Source organism: Rhinatrema bivittatum, chromosome 8 (assembly GCF_901001135.1).
Source record: "Rhinatrema bivittatum chromosome 8, aRhiBiv1.1, whole genome shotgun sequence".
Taxonomy (NCBI): domain Eukaryota; kingdom Metazoa; phylum Chordata; class Amphibia; order Gymnophiona; family Rhinatrematidae; genus Rhinatrema; species Rhinatrema bivittatum.
In genome coordinates, this window is record NC_042622.1 from 60700763 (window position 1) to 60719692 (window position 18930).

Genomic DNA, 18930 nt, shown 5'->3' on the forward strand with positions numbered 1-18930 from the left:
AGGACTCAAGGTGTCCATGTCTACTCCTACCTCGATGATTGGCTGATCAGGGCTCCCACTCAGCAGGCTACTCTGTCGTCCCTACATCTTACCTTACACACTCTGATTTCGCTAGGATTTCTCGTCAACTACGTGAAATCCTGCTCAGTCCCATCTCAAACTTTATCCTTCATAGGGGGCTTTTCTGCCTCGACAGCGAGCTCTCGCTGTCATTTCTCTCGCACACCAGCTACAGTCTCAACACCATTCGACTGCACGAAACTTCCTCATCCTGCTGGGACACATGGCATCCTCGGTGCAGGTTACCCCAATGGCTCACATGGCCATGAGAGTCATGCAGTGGACTCTAAGGTCACAATGGACTCAATCCGTTCAACCACTATCGACCATTGTCCACATCACCGACCCACTTACTCAGTCTCTAGCTTGGTGGAAAAATCAGATCAATCTTCTCCATTTCCTGCCCTTCCAGGCCCCAAATCCTCAAATAACTCTTACCACCGATGCTTCCAACCTCGACTGGGGAGCACATATCGCCAATTTGCAAACCCAAGGAGCTTGGTCTCCAGAGGAAGCCAAACACCAAATACATTTTCTGGAGCTACGAGCAATCGGATATGCTCTCAGGGTGTTTCGGGATCACCTGTCCAATCAGGTCATCCTGAACCAGACGGACAACCAGGTGGCCATGTGGTACATCAACAAGCTCCTACCTACTGTGTCAGGAAGCGGCACAGATATGGGCAGAGGCCCTTTCCCATTCGATGTAACTCAGGGCCACCTACTAGCTGGGAGTGGACAATGTGTTGGCAGACAAGCTGAGTCGCACCTTTCAGCCGCCCGAGTGGTCTCTCAACCCCTCAGTTGCGAACTCAATATTCCAATGTTGGTGTTATTCTCAAGTAGACCTCTTTGCGTCACCTCAAAACCGCAAAGTAGAGAAACTTTGCTCTCTCACTTGCAGTCAACACACACAGCCAAGAGATGCATTCTCCCTCATATGGGCCATCGGTCTCCTATATGCATTCCTTCCACTTCTACTTCTCTCGAAGACTCTCGTGAAGTTACGTCAGGACAAGGGAACCATGATCCTCAAAGCTCCTCACTGGACACGCCAAGTGTGGTTTCCGATTCTTCAGGACCTCTCCATTTGCTGGCCCGGGGGCGTGGTCCAGGCCTTCAGACCAGCCCCCGGGTCGGAGCACGGCGCGCCAGCACTCCGCTGGCGCGCGTAGATTTACGTCTGCTTCTCGCAGGCGTAAATCTACGGACAAAAGTAAGGGGGGGTTTAGATAGGGCCGGGGGGGTGGGTTAGGTAGAGGAAGGGAAGGGAAGGTGACGGGAGGGCGAAAGAGAGTTCCCTCCGTGGCCGCTCCGATTTCGGAGCGGCCTCGGAGGGAACGGAGACAGGCTGCGCGGCTCGGCGCGCGCCGGCTGCCCAAAATCGGCAGCCTTGCGCTCGCCGATCCAGGATTTTAGAAGATACGTGCGGCTACGCGCGTATCTTATAAAATCCAGCGTACTTTTGTTTGCTCCTGGTGCGCAAACAAAAGTACGCGAACGCGCTTTTTAAAAAAAATCTACCCCTTGGTGCATACTCGGACATCCTCAGCTCTGTTCTCACCCATATGTGAGGACTACCATCCTGCTTGTCCTGTGAGAAAGCAAATGTTGCTTACCTGTAACAGGTGTTCTCACAGGACAGCAGGATGAGTCCTCATGAAACCTCATGAAACCCGCCCTCATGAAACCCGCCCGCCACCCTGCGGTGTTGGATTCGTTACATTTTCTTATTTTATTTTTTGACACTTCCTGTAGCTTTAAAAAAGACTGAAGGGGGACCCCTGCTGGCTGCAGGTTTAGTGCCATGCTGGGCATGCCCAGTAGGTGCCGGTCAAAGTTCTAGAAACTCTGACAAAAGTGTTCTGTGATTGGGCTCCATCCTGTGATGTCACCCAGGTAAGCGTCACCCAGGTAAGCAACATTTGCTATCTGAGCATTATTTTTACTTATTTGGGTGTTTTATATACTGTCATTCCAAAAGTAGATCACAACGGTTTACAAGATCTGCATAAATAGTCATGGTTAATGATCACACATTGTGGGCTAGCAATCACCTTTTAGTTTAACACCGCAAAGTAAACATGCTCTCATTTAAAATCTTAGGTATTTTAGGTAATTACACTAGTTACTGTGAGCTCTAGTTCGTTTGTGCATTTTCTATTCTAGTTCATATTTGTGCATATTCATGGTCAACTCCTATTAGAATACAAGCTCTAATCCTACTAACAGAGATGCTATCTTAATTTGTGTGCAATAGGTCCAGTATTGTCCCTCTCCTTGTGGGTTCCACATCTCTGTAATAACCATATCCAAATCTGCCTCCAGCATTAGGGCCTGCAGACCTGGAACTTTATAGGCAAGACTAAAAGCATTTGTGCACTGTTTTTCAAGTTTTTCTCCTCTGCTTGTTATTTCTGGGCACCTTTTTTTCTATTATGCTCAAGAGTGGGCCAGTTTTGTGCTTTTCTCCACTCACATTTTTGTGTGTTTATGCACTGGAGGTGACATTCCATTTCCATTTATTTATTTATTTAAGGTTTTTTTATACCGGCATTCATGAAGCGCTCCATCATGTCGGTTTACATAAAAAACAGGGGTGCAATGAATACAACAAAGAACATAGATAAACGTGAGGAAGAGATGCAGTTACAATTAACAAGGACTATTGAACTGGGGTGGAGGAAATAAAGAGAGATAGAAGAAGTTAATTATATACAAGTATACAATATATACAGCTGCCATGTAGGATATTTTGCTGGTGAGGCGTATTAGTTGGAGTTCGGGAAAACTTGCTTTCCCGAACTCCAACTAATTTCTTTCTGCTACCCATGTCTCTTTCTGCTTTCCTCTGGTGACTTTGCCCTGATCAGCCAGTCGTCCAAGTAAGGATGTACGAGGACTCCTTCCTTCCGCAGTATTGCCGCCACTACCAATATCACCTTGGTGAATGTCCGTGGTGCTGTGGCTAGCCCGAAGGGTAGGGCTCGGAACTGGTAGTGATGGCCCAGGATCTTGAAGCGTAGGTAACGCTGGTGTTCCTGATGAATTGGGATGTGGAGGTACGCCTCTGACAGGTCCAGGGAGGTGAGGAACTCTACCTCTTTCTGCTACCCATGTCTCTAGTTAAATGCCTGATGACCACTGTTCTCTCTAAGCTGTGCATGTGTGTGCTTGCATACAGGTCATGAACCCCCATGCTTATGGCAAAACATAGTGTGCGCAAGAAATCCTGATGATATTTGCATTATACTGGTTTGTAGTGCACAAATTTGAACTTAGCTTATAAAAAAAAAAAAATTGCACAAAAGACATTTTCGCCATAGATGGGCTGAGTTAGCCATGATTTGTGGGTGATGTCATCTGGTGGCATCAAATGGACTTGTCTCACCAAGCTAGTAGAGCTTAGAGTTCTACTGAGCATGTGCAGGAGTTTCTGCGAGAGCAGCTTCAGTCTGCTTTTGTCTGAGCACAGCCCAGATTGTACTCCGTCTCTCCAGATATTTTTTCCAGAATCCTTTACATTTTTTCTATTTCTTCAGTTTCTTCACTTTTAGTTAATTTGCTGCTCTGCAGCACCCATGACAGCACTTTTCCATGCTACAAAAAAATTAAAAGCCAGGGGTCAGGTGTTACAGTTGCCTTGCATTGAACTGGCACCTGCATTAAATCTAGGTCAGCATCGGCACAGTCAGCGCAAAGTGCTGCAGTGTGCACGGCGCACTGATGGATTTGCTCAATGCATGGTGCACTGATGGATGCACTGGATGCAAAGAGTGCATGGAGGCACCGGGAATAGCTGTATACAGGCCACTCTAGCTCAGCTGCTGAAGGTCTCATCTTATCTACACCTTTCAGTTACCCCAGCAGTCATTCATTCTAGGCTAATAGAGACCTCTTCTGATTAGAGAGCTTGCATAGGGAGATCCAAGATGATGTCTGAATGGAAGGACGTGTGAGAGGAGTGCTCCTGAACTTGAAAGAATTACCCCAAAATAATGCCACATACTAAAAGGAAGGGGAGAATCAGAGTGGAGACCCCAACTACTCTGACTCCCACCTCAACTCATCCTTTAATCGGGGGTTTCTTCTCACCGCGTAGCGCTGTAACCCCGGGAGTAGTGTCCGATGTCGGGGTGGAGCAAATGTGGACCCCGCTGGACCTACACATCTCGTTAAGCCCCGGGGCTCCCGTGATGCTTCTGCCGCCTCATCTCGCACAGACCCCGGATTTGGGTACGACTGGCCGACCAGAGCAGTCGGAGGTACCTGAACCCCATCGGGGTGGGGGACCTGAAGGAAGAAGGAGTGAGTTCTAATGTCAGAGGAGATGGTGGTAGGAATGGTGGAGATCCTCTGACCTCTACCCCCGAGGAGCAGTATGACCAGGTGGTGGCCCCAGTCCTGAGGCAAGAACGCCGTTTGCAAGGAACAGTGAGTGCAATTGCTATTTCAAGCGAATCTTACACCAACGATCACATTGGAGAATATATGGTCTGTATTGATGGACTTAAAAGCATCCATTGTGAGTTTAAATATAACTTTGTTGGACACACAGAATCGTGTGTTACAGATAGATCCAATGGTGGCAGTACATAATGAGAAACTACAAGGCCTTGAAAATCGGGTCAGTCAGGTGGAAAAAGTCCAGGTTGGATTGATTCAAAGTGAATCGGTGAACAGTAGGAAAATTGAGACTATAGAAAATCAAGCAAGATATAATAATTTAAGAATGCTTAACTTCCCCAGTGTTAAGCTTATATCTCCATATGAGCAGTATAAGAAATTAAACTCTGGAATTTGTTGCCAGAGGATGTGGTTAGTGCAGTTAGTATAGCTGTGTTTAAAAAAGGATTGGATAAGTTCTTGGAGGAGAAGTACATTACCTGCTATTAAGTTCACTTACAGAATAGCCACTGCCATTAGCAATGGTAACATGGAATAGACTTAGTTTTTGGGTACTTGCCAGGTTCTTATGGCCTGGATTGGCCACTGTTGGAAACAGGATGCTGGGTTTGATGGACCCTTGGTCTGACCCAGTATGGCATTTTCTTATGTTCCTATGTTCTTATGATAGAAAATTTACAGCTATCCCCGGATGATATCCCCCCAGTAGCGAAAATTTTCTTTGTGACTCTGGGTAAGAAAAAGAATGAGATTCAAAAAAGTGATTTACAACAAAATTATTTGAGTAACATCGCAGCCTTTCTGGAACAAACAATGGCTGAGCAAGTGGATCACCGAGGAACTTTGTGTATAAGATTTGTTCGTGCAACAGATAGACAAAATATTAAAAATGTCTCTTAGAAACAGAGACAGACTATATTTAGGGCAGAAAACTTGGACTTTCCCTGATGTAACAAGAGCTACACAAGTACGCAGGAGAAATTTTCTTCAGATGAGCCAAGAGGCTAAAAACCTTGGTGCTCAGATTACAACTTATTATCCTAGTAAATGTGTAGTGAAATTTAAAAGTGAAAGGTTTGTGTTCTTTGAGCCGCTTGAATTGTGCAAATTTCTTGATGCAAGATTACCCAAAGATATCACTGTATCCTGATCATGGGAATGTAAATGAGCGTTAACTACCTTCTAGTTGCACTATATGTTTTCTTGTATTTGCTCAATTGTTTTGCATTTTAGATCTCCCAATTACTTTATATCGGGGTATTACTTTTGATTAGGAATGGCTGTAAATTGGATAATATTATTTTTGAACATTTTCTTTCTGTAGAATTACATGTGGATCATCCATTAGTTATTGCCTATGTTTATTGTATAATTTTACCCATTCAGTGACAAGCTGTAATTGCTGTCTATTTTGTTTAAAATGCATGCATGCATGCATAAATAAATAAATAAATAAATAGAGCTTGCATTTCCCCCCCCCCCCCCCCCCCTCGGGGAAAAAAAAAAAAAAAAAGCAAGCACCTATTCTTGGGAGAGTATATTCCACCACCTGCGCCAGTTCAGAGGCATGTGAGTCGCTAGACCAGACTGGAGGTCTAGTTTGAAATTTCTTTGCCTCATAATTTAAAGAGTCACATTAATCCAACCATTCCATGTCAGCGTTTTGGCAGCGATTCCTTAGACTGGAGTCCCAATATCACCCATCGTGTTGAACATTTCCTCAGAACCCTTGATGTGTGGTTCTTGATATTCACACTCAATGACAGCTAAACCAAGCTGTTCAAATGTGGTTGACCAGGGATTTTCCCCCGCTCTAAAGCAATTGGAAGAGCCCCCTGGTTTACCTTTATCATCATTGGAGTCCTAGTTTAATAACCTTCACTTTCAGGAGAGGGTATTAAAAATTCATCTCTGAACCCATTTCTAGATATGACTGACATTGCACAGGAACACCTGTCAAATGCCAGAGTTCATTGAACAGGTGGGGATGAGGCATAGGTCCTAATTTTCATAGAATTTACGTGTTTTGAACTGGGTTTTTCATGTGTACAGATTTTCAGAAGGCTTTTGACAAAGTTCCTCATGAGAGGCTTCTAGAAAAAGTAAAAAGTCATGGGATAGGTGACGATGTCCTTTTGTGGATTGCAAACTGGCTAAAAGACAGGAAACAGAGAGTAGGATTAAATGGACAATTTTCTCAGTGGAAGGGAGTGGACAGTGGAGTGCCTCAGGGATCCTTACTTTTCAATATATTTATGAATGATCTGGAAAGAAATACGACGAGTGAGATAATCAAATTTTCAGATGACACAAAATTGTTCAGAGTAGTTAAATCGCAAGCAGATTGTGATAAATTGCAGGAAGACCTTGTGAGACTGGATAATTGGGCATCCAAATGGCAGATGAAATTTAATGTGGATAAGTGCAAGGTGATGCATATAGGGAAAAATAACCCAAGCTATAATTACACAATGTTGGGTTCCATATTAGGTGCTACAACCCAAGAAAGAGATCTAGGTGTCATAGTAGATAACACATTGAAATCGTCGGTTCAGTGTGCTGCAGCAGTCAAAACAGCAAACAGAATGTTGGGAATTATTAGAAAGGGAATGGTGAATAAAACGGAAAATGTCATAATGCCTCTGTATCGCTCCATGGTGAGACCGCACCTTGAATACTGTGTACAATTCTGGTCGCCGCATCTCAAAAAAGATATAATTGCGATGGAGAAGGTACAGAGAAGGGCTACCAAAATGATAAGGGGAATGGAACAGCTCCCCTATGAGGAAAGACTAAAGAGGTTAAGACTTTTCAGCTTGGAGAAGAGACGGCTGAGGGGGGATATGATAGAGATGTTTAAAATCAGGAGAGGTGCGGATGACTTACTGGTGCTCGTGACAGACCCACAGGCTTCCTTACCCCCCTTGATGCGCCTGCTGTGGGAATTTGGGGTGTTCTCGGGGTTGAAGTTGAATGAAGCCAAGTCCTCTGCTCTGCTATATCCGTCGGCCTTGCGAGCGGCCTGGCAAGATACTTTTGCATTGCACTGGGTGGAGGACTCTTTACCCTACTTGGGGATACGTCTCCCGGCGGACCCGAGCCACTTGTACCGGGTGAATATCCCTGACCGGCTTAGGGCTACCCAGGACAGCTTGGCTCGGTGGGCAAATTTGCCCCTTTCTTTGAGTGGGCGGGTTAATTTATTCAAAATGGTCATTCTGCCTCAGTGGCTCTATTTATTTCAGACTCTGCCGATTCTGTTATGCTCGTATGACGCTCAGCGATTAGAGGGTGGTTTGTGGCGGTTTCTTTGGCGAGGAGGGAAATTGCGGGTCCCGCTGCGCTGGTTGCAATTGCGGTGGGGACGAGGTGGATTGGGAGTCTCGGATTTGCTGGATTATAACTTGGCCAGCCTTTTACGGACTGTTAGAGACTGGTTGCTGGGTTCCTCTGTGTTTTCCCCATTGTCTGTCGACCGGGCCTTAATGGCTCCCTATGACCCTGCGTGTGTACTTCAAGTCCCCTCTAGTAAGTTACCACCCGTGTTGCATACGGACGGCTTGATACGTCCTTTTAGACAGGGCTGGCGGAGATTGACTAAGTTGTTGCAGTTGCCAGCCCAGTGTGCCAGCCTTTTGCCAGTGCGTGGCAATGTGGATTTTACACCTGGATACCAGTCTGCTAGCTTTTTGGGCTGGGAATCCAAGGGGATAACTCGTCTGGGTCACCTGCTCAATACGGATGGAGTGCTCCTATCCCTTAAAGAGTTAGGGGATCTATACGGGTTAGGTGCTACGCAAGTTTTTGCCTATATTCAGGTTAGACATTATCTCAGAGCGATCCCAGAAGCTTGCAAGGCACCCACGGTGGTACATGCATTAGATGGGGTGTTTCACTTTGGGAAATCCCAGGTCCCGTCTTTATCCATGTTCTATAAGGTGATCTGTAAATGTCAGGAGGTGGATTACCTGGATGTTTTGGTATCCCGGTGGAACAAGGATGGGGACTTTACTGTGACTACATGCATATTACGTGCTGGTTTTCGCCGTGCAGCCAGGATCTCGAATAACTATTATTATCGGGAGATGCAGTTTAAATTTCTCAGCCGGGCCTATATTGCGCCAAATGTGGCCTGTCATTTTCGTGCGGGTTTTGCAAGGGGCTGCCAACGATGTGGTGCGGCCTTGAGTACTTTGTCCCACGCTTTTTGGTCCTGTCCTCCAGTTCAGCGGTTTTGGTGAAAGGTGGGAGACTATCTGGCAGACCTGCTAGACGTGGCCATTCCGGTGACGCCACACTGGATGCTTTTTGGCTGCGTGTCCCCGGTTCGTGTTTGAGATCCTGGCTCGCGAATGTTATTACTAAAGGCTTGTCTTGTAGGTAAGAAGATACTCCTTTCTGGTTGGCGTTCAACGGATAACCCTTCCTTTTGGGCTTGGAGGAATGGCTTCCATTTTATGATGACCATGGAAAATCTGGCAGCTCGGACTTCTCCGAAACAACGGTGACGATTTCTAGTTAATTGGCAGAATTACATTCAGTCTCTCCCGCATCGTGCGAGAAGCTATGTGCTTAATGATTAAGGACATGCGATTGTGTGTTCCCCTTGTTCTTGTCTTTACCAAGGAGTAACTCAACTATACATTTGTGGTGTTCATGTAATCCCGGGGCGGGGGGATGGGGGAGGGAGGGTTTATCTGATACGTATGGTTCTTGCTGTCCAGAGGGGTGCAGGAATCACTCCCCTCTGGTTGTTGAATTGTGTTATTTTTGGAAAATCCAATAAAAATGTTTAACCATAAAAAAAAAAAAATCATGAGAAGTCTAGAACGGGTAGATGCGAATCGGTTATTTACTCTTTCGGATAGTAGAAAGACTAGGGGGAGCTCCATGAAGTTAGCATGGGGCACATTTAAAACTAATCGGAGAAAGTTCTTTTTCACTCAACGCACAATTAAACTCTGGAATTTGTTGCCAGAGGATGTGGTTAATGCTGTTAGTGAAGCTGGGTTTAACAAAGATTTGGATAATTTCTTGGAGGAGAAGGCCATTACCTGCTATTAATCAAATTGACTTAGAAAATATCCACTGCTATTACTAGCATCAGTAGCATGGGATATACTTAGTTTTTGGGTACTTGCCAGATACTTGTAGCCTGAATTGCCCACTGTTGGAAAGAGGGTGCTAGGCTTGATGGACCCTTGATCTGACCCAGTATGGCATGTTCTTATGTTCTAAAACAATATTTTCCATAAATAACAGGATGAATTAGCCATGAGAAGCCTGCCAGACTTCCTGGTTAGTCGATTACCTAACTATATATTTAGCTATGATATAGACTGAAGAGGCTCTCGAAGCAGTGCCTGAGCGGAAACTGCTACATATACTAGATAGAACTCAAATCTTTACTAGCTTGCAGGTCAATACAGTAAAGTGCGGCTGCGGTTACCCTGCTTCTAACCCGCTTTCTACTCACAATTTGAGCGTGATATTCCAACCCGCGATTCACTAACCCTTTTAACCCATCCTTACTGCCTCTTTAAATCAACGGGAAACCCCTTCCGCCCGTGGCATGTATATGAGATGTAAACGATCGGATTAGCTATTCCCTCCCATACAGTAACGTGCGCCCCGATTATCACTTTTTAAACCTGCAGTTTTGCCGCGCGTTTAACCTGCTAACTTACCGCCTACCCTTACCCCTGTGTTAGAGGCAGGGGTAAGGGTAGGCGGCAAACTTTCCCCCAGCCCTCGCTCACCTGCCCTGGCCGATGAGCGAAAAAGGGGCAGCCCAGTCCTCTCTACCCTCTTCCCGAAGCAACGAAAGTGAAAAAGGAGAACAACGACATGTGAACTGTAACGTACTTTTCTTGCAGCCCTCCTCCGGAGATGCACCGTGGCTCCCCTGCCTCCCGGGGGCTGCCCCCTGCCTCCCGGGGACAGCCGCTGGCGAAAAGACAGCTGGCGGCGAAAGACAGCACGGGCCCTCTGACATGATCGCTCCAGCTGTGGCCACTTCTCTTGCGTGCATTCAGCCTGTGCGTGCAGTTTGGCCGCTCAAGGCGTGACATCACTACATTTGGCATCATGGCGTGTGACGTCGGCGGTCGCTGATGCACTGCCTTGAGCGCCGGCGGGCTCAACCTTTCTGAAAAGAAATCTTCCTTAGATTACTCCTCAGTCTACCCACTTTCACCTTCATCCCATGACCCCCTTCTTATAGAGTCTCCTTTCCATGGAAAGAGAACTTCCTCCTGTGCATTGATACCTCTGAGGTATTTAAAATCTCTATCATATCTTGCCTTTCCTGCAGGGAATACATGTTTAGATCTTGAAATCTGGCCCCATATACTTTACAGTGAAGATCACCAAGCATTTTAGTAGCCATGCTCTGAACTGACTCCATCTCATTTATATCCTTTTGAAGGTGTGATATGCAGAACTGTACACAATATTTCAAATGAGGTCTCACCAGGAATATAAATGGGCAAATATCTCAATTTGTTTTGGCTGTTTTTTTACTGAGCATTTATCTCCCTATGTACCCAAACATTTTTCTGGCTTTTGCCATCACCTTATCCCTGTGTTTGTCCAGGAGCAAAGGATAAAGAAGAGGAACTAGAGTTGGGGGAAAAAAGAGTTAGGATGTGTAATGGGAGGGGAAATGGGGGAAAGACTAAGTGAGTGAAAGGAGAACATAGAAGAGTAATTGAGGAGGAGACCTTTTTTTTTCTCTAATTTGCAAGGCAAGTCCTTAATCTTCCCTGTACCACTGTCTAGTAGTCCACATGAGACTGATCATCAGTGGTCCATGATGGCCAAGCAAGGCTCCCAAGAATTTGGCCTGAAAACTACATTGGAGCAAAATTTCAGCAGCTGAGGTCATGGACCAGCAGAAATCTGTTTGTACCTGGTTACCATAATTTTTATTCTGGTTTTTTTTTCTTGTTCATATTGGGGTAGATTTTAAAAATTTGCGCAATCGCGTACTTTTGTTCGCGCACCAGGCGCGTATCTTATAAAATCCAGGGTCGGCGCGCGCAAGAGGGTGCACATTTGTGCAACCTGTGCGCGCCGAGCCCAGCGCGCGCTGCCTGTTCCCTTCCCTTCCCCTACCTAACCCACCCCCCCCGGCCCTAACTAAACCCCCCCTATCTATGTCGGCAAAGTTACGCCTGCTTTTAGCAGGCGTAACTTTGCGCGCGGCAGCCCCGCTCCGTGTTCCAGTCCCGGGGGCTAGTCCGGAGGCTGCGGCCATGCCCCCGGGCCGAAACCACGCCTGCGTCGCCGCCCCCGAAACGCTGCGTCACACGCGACACGCCCTCAAAACGCCGCGTCGCTTCGGGCACGCCCCCCGACACGCCCCTTTTACAAAGCCCCGGTGCTTACGTGCGTCCCGGGGCTCTGCGCGCGCCGGCGTTTAAAATCCGCCCCATTGGTTCTAGCTATTAATTGATAACCTTTGAAATGAATAGAGTATAGTCCTAAGTACTAATGATTTTAGAGATGTGCACTGTGACCTTGTTCTTAAAGTTTAATTTTCCTCTTGATTGAGTTGCCATGTTTTAAATACATTCATAGTCAAAATACAGTTCTTGGTTCATGCTATAAATGTACTTTTTCTTTCTGTCAGGTGGTCAAGCAGCAGGCCCTCCTCCGAATCAAATGCATGGTGCATCAAACATGATGCAGACCAGTCTTATGGGGCTTCATGGAAACATAAACAACCAGCAAGCTGGTACTGGTGGAGTTCCCCAGGTAAACATGAGCAGTATACAGGGACAACCTCAGCAAGGACCACAGTCCCAGCTAATGGGAATACACCAGCAAATTGTTTCCTCTCAAGGGCAAATGGTGAACATTCAGGCACAGGGAGGCCTGACAGCTCAAAATCAGCTGATACTTTCTCGTGGTCAGCTCATGCCGCAAGGCCAAATGATGGTAACATCTCAAAACCAAAACCTTGGTCCTGCACAGCAACGGATTACTCCACCAAAGCAGATGATTCCTCAACAGAGTCAGCAGATGATGGCACAACATAATCAAATGATTGGACCTCAAGGGCAGGTCATGATGCAGCAAAACCCAATGATAGAGCAGATGATGGCCAACCAAATGCAAGGAAATAAACAAACATTTAGTGCTCAGAGCCAGTCCAGTGTCATGGCAGGTCCAACTCAGATAATGAGGGGACCAACTCCAAACATGCAAGGAAACATGGTACAGTTCACTGGACAGATGATGGCCCCGCAAGGTGCTGGGAACAGTAATCCTCAAGGAGTGGGAATTCAGGGTCAGATTCTGAGGCCAGCAGGTTCTGGCCCACACTTACAGCAGCAACATAGTGATACCACCGCTGCATCAAACAATGATGTAAACCTTACACAGATGCTGCCAGATGTGCCCATTCAGCAAGGAAATATGGTGCCATCACATTTGCATGCAATGCAAGGAAATAATGTTCCTGGGAATCATTTTTCTGGACATGGACTGCCCTATAATACCCCCTTCAGTGGAGCACCTAATGGGAACCAGATCTCCTGTGGTCAAAATCCTGGGTTTCCTGTAAATAAAGATGTCACTCTAACCAGTCCACTGCTGGTAAACTTGCTACAGAGTGACATATCCACAGGACATTTTGGTGTAAACAGTAAACAAAACAATCAGAATGCCACAAAGCCCAAAAAGAAGAAGCCTCCAAGAAAGAAGAAAAACCAACAAGTAGAAGAGCAACTTAAGTAGGTGTAAAGTTCTTATGTTTTTTTAAAAGCTTATTGGTGTTAGCTATTTATAAATTGGGATTGGTTAAGGCAAAGGGAGACATAGTGACGGGATGAAGACTGAATAAATATATGTGATTTTATGCTCATGTGAAACACTATATTTTCTAGGGCTGTTTCTGTGAAGGACTAGTTTGTCATGAGCTGTAACAAAGCTGAGTTTATTTAATTTGGTTTGTTTTTTGTTCTTAATTCATTTTATCTCTTGAATTTTTTTTTTTTTTTTTTGCCACTTTTATAACTCCTCCTTCTATACGTCAATCATTACAGTGACAGTTTTTTGGCCAGGGAACTACAAATCATGCATCCCAAGTCTTCAACATTAAGAAATGTTATTGTGTTAAGCCTAGAAAGTCCTCACTCTTGAGGATTGTGATCACTACATTTATGAAAGGTGTTTTCTGAGGTCAATATTTTATATGGCTGACCTGAAGTTATTCAGCTGTTAGCCATGCAACACTGAAAATCACCATTTTATCTGAGGTAGAGTCTGCTAGATAGCAGATTCTACTCCAGAACACCTCCCAGCCATGCCTCAGGGTTAGTCAGATAACATTTTAGCTAGCTAAAAATTTATCAGACTATGGCCTAGAACCACTAAACTATGAAGTTTTTATCGTGAGAGGGGTCTTGCTATTGTAGTGGTGTTGCCATAATACTGGGGCCTCTCCTTCAATAAAACTTTGTGGCTGAATGATGCATTATTTTATCTCGCAGCCAAACACCATGGGGCAAAAGAACACGTCTAGCAGCCCTTTAATACAATAGCAGCCCTAACCTCATGAGACCGCCATGGCCTTAAAGGGTCACTGGGCCCCCCCCCAAAAAAAATGTGCTGCCAAAATAGGGAGGTTCAGCGGGGGTCATTGTTGAACCCCATCTCATCCCAGGGCCATCACTCAAGGTGGCCCAAACACCCCCAAAAATTAAAAAAAGTTAAAATGCAGGCATGTGGTGACAGCCCCTGCACCCCCCCCCCCCAAGACCCTGAATCATAATAGTGACCCGGTTCCCTGACACCCCCCTTCCCCCCCAAAGACTGATAAACAAATGTTTTAGGATCCCAGCCCCCCTTCCCATACCTACCCATGCCTAAAGGCAAAAAAGAAATTAGGGTCCAGGCCTGCACCCACTGAACCTTAAATTTTCGGTAGAGGCTCCCACATTGGGGCCAGGTTGCCCCTTAGCACCCTACCTGGTAGGCATCATTCTTCAAAATGGTACCATCTTGACCTTGCCTCAGCCATGTGACTGGGGCAAATTCAGGTGTAGGGACCCAGGCCACATGCCCTATTGCAGGAGTCTCTACTATAATTTAAGGTTTCAGGGGGGCATGGCCCCCCCCCAAATTTTTTTTTTCGCTTTTGGGAAGGGGAGCCGGGATTCTCTTTGTGACTTTGGGAGTGGGTATGGGAGGAAAGATGGGATCCTAAAACATTTGATTATTGGTCTTTTGGTGGGGAGGGAGGTGTTGGGGGACTGGGACACTATTAGGATTTGTTTTTTGGGGGGGAAGGTTGGGGCTGTTGCCACGAGTCTACATTTAAATTTTTTTGTTTTTGTTTTTTGTTCTACTTTGGGGGAGTCGGGACCACCTCGAGTGGCGGCCCTGGATTGAGACTGGAGTCAGCATTGACCCCTGCTCAACCTCCCCATGTGGGCAGGGGACTTTTTTTTTTTTCCCCTTTTGGAGGCCCAGAAAATGTTATGCGGGAGCCTAGGGACCTGTGTTAGGGTTGCGGGGCTCTAATACTACATTTGCTGAAAATTGAAAAGGTGTTATTTTATTTATTTTATTTATTTAAGTTTTTTATATACCAACATTCAAGACGGGAGTCCCATCATGCTGGTTCACAAGAAACAGGGGTGCAATAAACTTTACAATTTGAACAATGGTGCAGAAAAGCAGTTACATGTAACAGGGAATCAATAACTTGGAGTAAGAAGGAAAATGAAGATCAGATAATTATATATATATATATAATAACATTATAAGAGGTGGCTATTAATGCTATTACTAGCGAAGTATGTTGATTGAAGGGAGTTAAGTAATGTTGGAGTTAGGAAAGGCCTGCGTGAACGACTGAACACTTTCTTGGTTTTTATCACGACTGAACACTTTCTTGGTTGTCCACAATAAAATATTTGCATCATATTGCCTAGTAATGACTTTCTCTGCAGGCATTTGCATTATTCATGTATGCAAATTGCATATAAAGGAGGTCAAAATAGGGGAGGGAACCTGGGTGGGGGAGATGCAAAGTATCACGTCTATTGCGCAATATCGCCTGACTAGACACTGTTTAATGTGCTTTTAGAGCACTACCGAGGTTTGATACTTCTCCCAGAAACTTGGAGCCAGTCAGCTTGGTTGAATTTTCATCTCTGACAACTGGCATTGAAATCAATCTCATAGTTTAGACTGGTATTTTATTTTTATTTATTACATGCTTGATTACAAGATGCTTTGAGCCATGATACAATATAAAGACTTCCTCTTCAGGAATTGCAAAAACAAAAATTAAGACAATGCCAAACACACAAAAAACATAAATATAAAAATGCATTCACATATGGAAAAAGAAACTACTTGGCTGAAAAAAATTCAGCCTGCCCAAGACCAGCCAGCATGTTAAACCATGATGTTTTTGTGATTTTTACAAACAAAATAAGTGATGTTGCAGGGAATTTGAGAGTAATAATTTAAAAAAAAAAAAAAAGTTTTTTTTTTAAAAATTCTTCAGCAAGCAGCCACAAATGAGCATAATACATGGGTGACATCATCCAATGCTTCTAACAAGGATCCAGCTCTTGGAGCTCAGTAAAGATCTTACTGAACAATTGTGGAAGTTCTGCATATGCATGCTGCCTAGTGAGTCCCTCATTCATCTGAGCTATTGCATGGACATGTCAGTCTCTCTAATTATTTTTTTTTATCCATTGGCCTTGCATTTTTTTTCTGCCTGCCTCATTGCTTTTTCAAAAATTTTTAGTTATTGCATCAGCAACCCCTCAGAACATTCTTTTTTTTAAATAACTTAAAACAGAAAGCAAAAGGAAATGTCAGAGTATAGAGAAGACCAAGGCCAAGAAGTCTGAAGTTAAGTGGGTTTATGGCCTGTATCTGTGAGTGTTAGATGTCATTCATGGATACACATTCCTCCTGCTATCAATACTTAGGCCTGGACTACAACTTCAATTGCTACAGCTGTGGTCTTATGTCCCCCAGTATGCAGTAGTAATGTGTTTTGAAAGATGGAGGCCTTAAGGGAAGGTACTGGTTGTTGAGAACACCAAGCCTTGGCACAAGACTGAGCAGCAGAGGCACTGTTTATCAGAGTGAAGCATCACCTCCTGGTGCAAGAAGTTGAGATAGGATGCTTCTCCCTCTCACAAGCATGGAAAGATTTCCTCTTCATTCCCTCTCCCTGTGGTGCTTCTCCAGATTCACCTCAGGTCAGGGGTTTAGTGTGTGCAGAAGTCTGTGGCACTGAGAGAATAATGAGAAAAATGTCTGAGTGGCACAGGGAACCCACTTTGGAGTCATTCCTCTTGGAGGCGAAAAGAAGACTGGTGCTGTTAGCGCAGGGCTCTGCTGGAGTGGGTCCCTCTTTGATGATGAGGTGGCACATAGCCTCAGTAGTGCAGGTTAGTTATCTTTTATGGTACAGAAGATCCCCATGGCACTAAACCATCTGTTTTATCCAGACTTGGGGGCGACTAGAGTGACATCTGTGCCATTGGCATGGAATTTGCATTCCATACTTTGCACAGCACATCATGTTGTCATTAGTGATGATGAAGTGGTCATTGTGGCAAGGGATCCATTGGGAAATGGGTGAAGTCAGTGGAGGAGTAGTCTAGTGGTTAGAGCAGAGGGTTAAGCCGGGGTTCAAATCCCATGGCTGCTCCTTGTGACCTTAGGCAAATCACTTCATCTATTGCCTCTGGTCCTGTCAGGTGCGAAATAAAAATAAATGGAAAGGAGCTAGTGGTGCCATCTATGGAGTAGGGTGCCGGTCGAGAGTTTTTGATGCAGCCAGCGCCTCAGAGCTGGACGCTATTACAACAAGAGCATCGGTGATGCCGAATTCTACTTCAGCTTTACCAGCAGCCTTGAATGAAGGCAAACCAATCTGTGTTTTCTGAAAAGAATGTCTCCAACTCCAGCCTAGAGTTTCCCCTAACTAGTAGGAGCACAGTTATTGGAGCAAGTGAAGAATTCCTTTGCTGACAGAAGAGAGAAATTAGAACCTCTCCTACATAGTGGGGACTACTCTACTGCAAAAGCTTCCAGTATTGGGAGTCAGTCATCACTGTGAGAGTCCATTCACAAATATGAGGTTGAGGAAGTGCATTGAGTTCTGCTCTGAGTTCCCCTTGGATATTTCCCCTCTGGACCAGCAGAGATTTCCACCTCAGTTCCTTCAATTATCAGAGTCATGACTTAGTATTCCTCTAAGGTCAGGAGATGAGGAGGATTCCATGGGGATTCCATCTGATCCTCTTTCAAACTCAAGTCTTTTCAGACAATTCAAGTCTGTGAATTTGAAGTTTTTTCACCTGGAAAGCGTTTTCTTGTAGTTGCACTTCAACATAAAGAGTAAGTGAATTGCATGCACTGGTTTCATATTCACCATACCTTCGGTTTTTTTCAGATTAAGGAGTGTCAGTCAACTCACCCTAAGTTCTTTCCAAAAGTGTAAGCTTCCTTCCCCACATTAGGGAAGCTAATGTGTAACCTATATAATGTGCTCTTCACGTGTTGGATTGTGAGAACCCTGTCGTATTACCGAAAGAGGACTCAACCTCACCGTTGAGCTTTTCAACTGTTCATGTCCAATAGATTGTGAAGGGCGTTGCCAAATGAAGTTTGTCCAATCCGCTAGCAGACTGCAACATTCTTGCTGGTTTACAGATTATAGACTTCAAGGTTCATTAAGCAAGAGCCATGGCGAATTCAGTGTCTTATTTCATTGCGTCATCTATTAGATATTTGCAAAGCTGCTATGTGGCTGACTGTGTACACCTTTGTCCCATTACTGCCTGGACAGCATGTCCCAAAGAGACAGTAACTTTGGGCAAGCAGTTCTACACAGCCTGTTCACCCAGTAGTCCACTGTCCGCTTGGTAGGATGCTCATTGTCTTAAGTATTGCTCTACAATGCAACCCTAGTTTGGGACTCCCATACATTATGGCTAATTCATGCTTGCTTATTGACCGAGTAAGGAAGTTTGTTTACCTGTAAACAGGCTTTCTCAGCATTCAGACAGGTTAATCCATGACCAGTGGATTATGCATCTCTACCAGCAGATGGAGACAAAGCAAATCTGATGTCACGGTTATATACCCCAGCACTGACATCAACCCACCAGTATTCTCCATCGCCAGCAGATGGTGGGCATGCATCTCCCTACTAAGGCTTGATAATTTAAAAAAAAAAAAAAAAAAGAGGAAGGAGATTAATTACACACCTTTTCTCCTGAGGTGATACCTTGTGGTCCTTCCCTTCTCCTGAGGTGATATCTGATCTCTATCTCAGTCAAGTGCCTCGGTCTGGTAGCTAGTTTTCTGGCATGGATTTAGCTGCCAGGAGAGAATCAGCTGAGGAGCAGAGTGTGGCGGTGAAGGCATTAGCCCTCTTCCCCGCAGCTGGAGACTGACTCTGTATTCAGCTGGGAT

General features: G+C 45.1%; 1 protein-coding gene across 4 annotated transcripts in view; it reads left to right on the forward strand.

The window, feature by feature from the left end:
- NCOA6 (nuclear receptor coactivator 6) overlaps positions 1-18930 on the forward strand; it is a 284262-nt gene that overhangs the window by 112425 nt on the left and 152907 nt on the right. For all 4 annotated transcript variants that reach the window (XM_029613390.1, XM_029613391.1, XM_029613388.1 and 1 more), the window contains exon 9: positions 12101-13205. In XM_029613390.1, the coding sequence (XP_029469250.1) occupies positions 12101-13205 (1105 nt within the window). The remainder of the gene's footprint in view (positions 1-12100; positions 13206-18930) is intronic.